Below are 7708 nucleotides of genomic sequence, written 5' to 3'. Positions count from 1 at the left end.
CAGATTGCATAATCTCTATTGATCTAACTTCAACTTTGCTGATTCTTTTTACTGACTGTTCACAGCTGTCCAACTGCTACAGTGGATTTTTAAATTTCAATTATAATTTTCAACCCCAGACAAGATATTTATACTTTTTATAAAATTATGACTTTAAATTATGATTTTGATAAATTTATAACTTTATGAAAACATATTTTCCAATTTCTACCTCTTTATTGATATTCTCTGTTTGAGGAGGCATTGTCCTCATACCTTCCTTCGGTCCCTGAACACATCTAAAATTGCCGATTTAAAGTCTTTGTCTACTAAGTCCTACATCTGGGCTTCTTCAGAGACAGTTTCTACTGAGTGCTCCCCCCCACCCTCCCCGTGTTTTGGCTGTCCTTTAGGTATCTTGTAAACAATTTTTCTTGAAAAGTGGGCATTTGGAACAGTACAATGCACACATTCTGCTGAAATCAGATTCTCCTACCCTGCACCTCAGAGTTTGCTGTGGTCGGTGCTTTTTGTAGCTGTTGTTGTGTGTGATTTTGCTAAATGAATCCTGTAACATTGACAATTGCTCTGTTGTGTGTGACCACTTAAAGTGGTCCATTAGCTTAGCAGTCTGCTAACAACTGGACAGAGATTTCCTTAAGTGTCTGGAACCAAAACAACCTCCCAGTCTTGACTGGGGTGTGCTGTGATGAGCGTTGGGGCATGCCTTCAAGATGCAACCAGAGGTGACAGCTTAGGGTCTCTCTGGTCTTTTCTGGGCATGCAGTCCTAAACAACACATACATAGCTTTCTAGATTTCCAAGGATATGTCTGGGTTTTTCCATGCCTTTACGGAGATCTCACTGCTAACCTTCCTTCCTAAGCTTTTTGCTTAGTCTATTGTTCATCCCTATGCTTATCTATTGCTTCAGGCAGAAGAGAAATGTACGCCCCCTAACTCTCCCCCTATCCTGGGGTGGTGACTTTAGCATTGGAAATGTTCCAAGTTAGATGAGATAAATATAAGCTTTTAGAACAGGAATCTTCTGGGTAGGCATGAGACAGATAAAATAAAAACATTCTTTGCAAAAGGCTACTGCTAAGCTTGGGAACAAGGCACAGGGCTAGCTTAAAATTCCACAAAGCATGCTGTTATCAAGACTCAGCTTTTTTTGGTTTTTGTTTTTTAAGTATAACCTGACTTGCTGTGAGCTAGTTTCTAGAGTTCTAAAAAAAGTTGTTTTTGGTGGTTCTTGGGGGCCAGTTTTATTGTTGCTTTTACGGAGAGTCAGAATTTTGGGATTCCTTAATACAGTTTTACATCTTAACTAGCTAATTAATGTAACCTAGTCAGTATGTTCATCTCAGAATGAGAAATGTACAGTTGTGCTTTAAAACCTTCTTTTCTGTGCTATCAGCCTCTTAAATATCAAGTACATACATCTGGCTGTTACAGAGGATGGTGTTAGTTTCATTTTTTGCCTCTCACCTACATTTAAAAACCCTCAATGAAATTGCATTATGTTTACTTAGAATACATGTGACCATTTTTGTGCAAGACAGGGATGCAATGATGGAGGCAGATTTCAGCAAGCTTTTATTTTTTTTTTTTCAACGTTTATTTCTTTTTGGGACAGAGAGAGACAGAGCATGAACGGGGGAGGTGCAGAGAGAGAGGGAGACACAGAATCCGAAACAGGCTCCAGGCTCCGAGCCATCAGCCCAGAGCCCGACGCGGGGCTCGAACTCACGGACCGCGAGATCGTGACCTGGCTGAAGTCGGACGCTTCACCGACTGCGCCACCCAGGCGCCCCCGATTTCAGCAAGCTTTTAAAATCCTGTTTATTACAGAGCCTGGTGTTGGTAGCTACTTAATAAATTTGTTTAATAACAACAACAAAAAAAAAAACTAGTTAACATATATTGAATTCTAACTCTTACCCCAGGTCATGAGCTCAGCAAATTTTTAGAAATATTTTAAAATTGTAAAATATACAGATAAGAGCTCATGTGGGGCACCTGGGTGGCTCAGTTGGTTGAGCGTCTGACTCTTGATTTGGACTCAGGTCATGATCCCAGGGTCATGGGATCGAGCCCTGCACCAGGCTCCACACTGAGTATGGAGTCTGCTTAAGAGTCTCTCATTCTCTCCCTCTGCCCCTGCCCCTGCTTGCATGAACTCTTTCTCTTAAAAAAAAAAATAAATAAATAAATAAATAAATAAATAATTAAGGTAACATATATGCAAATTTTAGAGATTTAAATGAACACTCAGGTACCAACAACCCAGTGTAAGAGAGCATTAATAACTTTGACAGATCTGGTGCCTCCCTCCTCAGAGATCGTCTTGAATTCCATGCTAATCATTTCCTATATTCTCCTCATAGCTTTATCACGTGTGCACCGATATACAACTGGTGTACAATAATGTACAATTTTGTTTTACCTTTTACAAAAAAAATTCTATAAATGAACTCATACTGTTCTATAGTTTTTTCTTAAATATTATTTGAAAATAACTCATTTTTCAATACTGTAGAATATTCCATTATATGGATATATCTAAGGACACCTGAGCTAACAGCAGTCAGGAAAGGCTAGGCTATGCTGAGGTAATAACTCCTAAGGGGAGGAAAAAAGACATTCCAGGATCAAGCCCTAAAGTATGTCAACTTTTAAAAGTTGTAAAGAGGCAAAAGAACCAGGGAAGGAAGTCAAAAAAGGGTTTGGCCTGAGAAATAGAAGGAAAACTAGTAGAAAGTGGTGCCACAAAAGCCTGGAAAACAACAACAACAACAACAACAACAACAACAACAACAACAGTATTTCAAATAAGGATAGTGAAGAATCCATTGGATTTGACAATATGTAACAGTAGGAGGATCTCATCAGGTTTAGTTGTGCTGTGCGGTGAGAGGCTGAAGCCTCACCGGGATACTTTAAAGACACAATGGCAGGGGAAGTAGAAGACAGCAGGTGTCAACAACCACAAAAAGAAGCTGAGAGATGATGGTGTTGGGATCTGCAAGGTGCAGAGTTGTTTGTTTGCTTTAAAAATATTATCAACACTAGAGCACTGTATGTGCTACTGAGGATAATCCTCGGGACAGGCCACGGAGCTGCGGGAGCAAAATGAAGGGATAACTCAGAGACAAAAGTCTCTGAAAAGGTGAAAAGAAAGAATCCAGAGTGCGAAGGAAGGGAAGAGCCTATGACAGGACGAGGGGCAGTGTCTCCAAGGCAGAAGGAGGAAAGACGGAGAAGGCGAGTGCCAGATTCGAAGGTAGGAAAATAGGGGAGCTTAATCTAACAGCTTCTATTTTCTCTATGAACTACGAAGGTCTTTACCTAAGAGTGGGGTGGAAAGTCATCTTGAAAAGCAGAGAGATGAGTTTAGCCAAGAGACGGGAGGTAGAACTACAAGGCAATACTGAGTGCCATTTGAAGACTGTGAACATGAATTTAAAAAGTCAATCAGTCCATTTATGTGATTTTTCTCAGGTAACGTTCACTTGTTCAAGTTCAGGTGCAGAGAAAGAAACCAAAGAGAAACCTTCAATAAGAGAAGGTTTTTGCCAGGCAAATACTTTTCTCTGAAGAAAAGGCTGACATGTATTGACTAAGGTTATACTTAAGCCACATCAAAACAGTTTAAATTGCAAACTATGAAGTCTATGGCAAATACAAGCGTTATGTTCATGGATTAGCACGTACAGTCTTTTGTTTTAACTTCGTGCTCAAGGTTATATTGATAGTACCTTCTGCTCACCCATCTTCCACTGCTTATCTCAACTTCGCCCTACCCTGTACCTCCCTTTCTATTTGTACGTTTTCTGGAAACACAATGATGAGATATATAAAAATACTGCAATTATCACTGTTCTAGAAATAGTTTTAATATGTTGAGAAAACCATGTAAAAAGACAAATACACCTTTTTCCCAGAAAACAAAGGAATTCACTGATGGCAAGGTAGCAATCTTTTCTTCACAGTGGAAATAAATTATATAAAATTTAAGCTCTTGATTTATATCATACTTTATTTTTTTATCTTTTCTATATCACACATACTCATTGAAGGAAAAAGACTGTGAAAGCTCAGATTCATACCAAAGAGGTAAGTAACTGCTCTGCCTCCAAAATAATCATATTAATATAAACAATTATAAATTTCAGACAGGTGAACAGGCCACATTCCGTAAATACTAACACATTATACATTGCATATCATATAAACATTAGTTTTATCTTACTACTTTGCAAAATATTTTAACTTTGTCCATTTTTTCCTTATGCCTCAGTTTTCTTGCTTGTAATTTAGGGACTGACCTCTTTTTATAGATTTGCCAGAAATTAAGATATTTTGCTAAGAAGAATTGTCTTTGAAATCTTATCAACAAAGTACTGAGATTTATTTTCTTGAAAAACAAGGGGATTCTGAATCTTACTCATAAGTAAAGTTCTAAATTCAGAGCCCCAATCATTCTCTGTGAGCCGTCACCAGGGGGACAGATACACCGTCAATGAACAATTGCTACTCAGAATTTTCCCGCCTGCGTTAGAGCAGGTCATTATTTCTTTGGTTTGAACAAGAGATAAAATTTGTAGTTGGCTGGGTTTAGAGCTAATATTATGTAAGAAGTATCTATCGTTAAACACTAGACTTATAGGCATATAGGATGCCTATATTCCTAACGTCCTTTCGAAGTGCTGAACTTCACCGTGAGTTCAGTCCAGGGCGCACACAGAGAGAAATCCACCCTGTTTAAATTACTTCTCTCTCTTTTCCCACTTTTTGCTACATGTATATTTCTGCTCCTCAGTTTAAATATATCCACTCACATTAGTGACTAATAAGAAACCAAATTAATCTTTAGGTAAAGAGACGTTATGTCACATCTTCATAACTAATTCTTCAGTTTCAACAAGTTTCTTATGTATGATTAATTTGGAACTGATGTCGTAAAGAAAGCTCCCTCAAACCTCTCATACTTCTTTTTTCCATACATTTATATTCCCGAAAACTGCCGAACCGGGGAGGTGGCTTGCAGAGAACAGAGCATCTCTACGTAAGGGGCAGATACAGAGCAACACAACCCAGGTCAGCATGAAATTACTTCCTGTTATTGTGACCAAAGAAATTATCGAGACCTACAATGAAATGATACAAAGAGAATCATAACCGTCAAATTTCAGAGCAAAGAGCACCAACTGAAGAACAAGAACACCTTCCGAGTTTTAGGGGAGGCGATATTTCGCTGACACATTCAAATAAGAGGATCAGGAGAGAAGTGTCTGCACTTGCTGTGGCGATCGGTGTAGAATGCTCTCCGGATCTTTGTATTCGTTGACTGGATTCATCACAGCGGCATACACTTCCCCATAGGCTCTGCAGACTAATTCTGTAGATTGTTTTATGATCTGCTCTCTAGTGATAAGCAAACAATATGTGAACACACACCGGAAAGTAAAATACTAAGGATAGTAAGAAGCTTCATATTTGAACCAATGCATTTCACTTTCATAATTATCACATACATACTACAAAGAAATTATTGTACAACCACACAAGTTACTTACTTTGGTTTGGGAATAAAACACACTATTTTATATTCGTTATTTATTCATTGTTGCAGACGGGCAGGGACTATGTTCACAGCTGTATCTTTATGATTACTAAACAAGAAATGGAAACTGTGACCTATCATCAATGTGCTGATTTTGCAAACGTGACTGATAACACATTAACCTTGAAGAAAAAGGCTTACAATTATTCATACTTGCCAATACTTCAAACCTCAGAATAACTTACAATATACTGTCCTTTCACATATATATACATATATATATATATATATACATATATACTGTTATATATACTGTTATAAATATACTGTTTAGCTCCTACACTAGTAACCACATTTTAGATTTCACTTATATTGCCGGGTAAAATAATGTGACACTTGCCTACAATAGGTAACAGCATTTTCCACAAAGATCATCTCTACATAAGCATATAAAAGAATAAAACCTTTAAAAAAAATTTGTTTTAATCCTTATTTGTTTTGAGAGAGAGAACAAGAGACAGAGTGCGAGCGTGGGAGGAACAGAGAGAGAGGGAGACACGGAATCGGAAGCAGGCTCCAGGCTCTGAGCTGTCAGCCCACGGCCCGATGCGGGGCTCGAACTCACGGACTATGAGATCATGGCCTGAGCCAAAGTTGGATGCTTAACTGACTGAACCACCCAAGCACCCCTTTTATTTACATTTGTTTTAATAAAAATAACATATAGATCTTTAAATGTCCAAATAAATTTTTAAAAAATCTCTTTCAGTAAATATATACTAACTCCAAGTGGATTAGAAAGCATTTTTTTATTTTTTTAATGTTTACTATTTTTGAGAGAGAGAGAGAGAGAGAGAGAGAGAGAGACAGAGTGCAAGCAGGGGAAGGGCAGAGAGAGAAGGAGACACAGAATCCGAAGCAGGCTCCAGGCTCCGAGCTGTCAGCACAGAGCCCGACACGGGGCTTGAACTCACCAACCGCAAGTCCATGACCTGAGCCAAAGTTAGACACTCAACTGACTGAGCCACCCAGGTGCCTCAAAGAATAAAAGGATGTAAATGAACTGAAGCAAATTTTTTAAAAATCTGGCCAGAAAAAAACAGCACTGGGTTCATTAAATCTGCATCAGCTCTCTCTGCGTTTTCACATTTACTTCATACCAGCCTCAGCTACTTCTATTCCTGTATCACTGTATCTAGTGATAAAAACAGGACTTTTTTTCTGATTTTCACAACTCAATTTAAAGATGTCTTTCAAGCTTTACTCCCAAACCTTCTTTTCTAGTTGTTTCTTCTTTCTGTCAGTGGCACGGCCACGTTTCGTCACCTCCATTCAGACCCTAATGAACTCTTGTACGGAGTACAGAAAAAACTCCTATCTGGTCTTCCCCTCTTGAGTCTCTTCCACCTTCAATCTACGGTAAGCACTACTGCTAGGTTAATCTTTCTCAAGCGTACCTTCTATCCTGTCTCTCCCCCACCCAGGGCCTTCCTTCAAGGAGCGTCAATGGCTTCCTCTGGTGCCAGAGAAGTCAAAATCCCTCACTCGGCCATTTATTTATTTATTTATTTTTTATTTTTTTTTTTTATTTTTTTTTATTTATATATGAAATTTATTGTCAAATTGGTTTCCATACAACACCCAGTGCTCATCCCAAAAGGTGCCCTCCTCAATACCCATCACCCACCCTCGCCTCCCTCCCACCCCCCCATCAACCCTCAGTTTGCTCTCAGTTCTCAACAGTCTCTTATGCTTTGGCTCTCTCCCACTCTAACCTCTTTTTTTTTTTTTTTTCCTTCCCCTCCCCCATGGGTTCCTGTCAAGTTTCTCAGGATCCACATAAGAGTGAAACCATATGGTATCTGTCTTTCTCTGTATGGCTTATTTCACTTAGCATCACACTCTCCAGTTCCATCCACGTTGCTACAAAAGGCCATATTTCATTTTTTCTCATTGCCACGTAGTATTCCATAGTGTATATAAACCACAATTTCTTTATCCATTCATCAGTGGATGGACATTTAGGCTCTTTCCATAATTTGGCTATTGTTGAGAGTGCTGCTATGAACATTGGGGTACAAGTGCCCCTATGCATCAGCATTCCTGTGTCCCTTGGGTAAATTCCCAGCAGTGCTATTGCTGGGTCATAGGGTAGGTCTAT

General features: G+C 38.9%; 1 protein-coding gene across 2 annotated transcripts in view; it reads right to left on the bottom strand.

Annotated features, from left to right (window-relative positions):
* Nucleotides 1–3855: 3855 nt before the first annotated feature.
* Nucleotides 3856–7708, bottom strand: part of COG6 (component of oligomeric golgi complex 6) — an 81548-nt gene continuing 77695 nt past the window's right edge. For both annotated transcript variants that reach the window (XM_040448290.1, XM_040448291.1), the window contains one exon: nucleotides 3856–5408. In XM_040448290.1, coding sequence (XP_040304224.1) covers nucleotides 5166–5408 — 243 coding nt within the window. In that variant the 3' untranslated portion in view covers nucleotides 3856–5165. The remainder of the gene's footprint in view (nucleotides 5409–7708) is intronic.

This window comes from Herpailurus yagouaroundi, unplaced genomic scaffold (genome assembly GCF_014898765.1).
Source record: "Herpailurus yagouaroundi ecotype Mexico unplaced genomic scaffold, PumYag 197, whole genome shotgun sequence".
Lineage (NCBI taxonomy): Eukaryota > Metazoa > Chordata > Mammalia > Carnivora > Felidae > Herpailurus > Herpailurus yagouaroundi.
The sequence above is the reverse complement of the archived record's forward strand: the minus strand, read 5'-3'. Positions and strand labels throughout refer to the sequence as shown.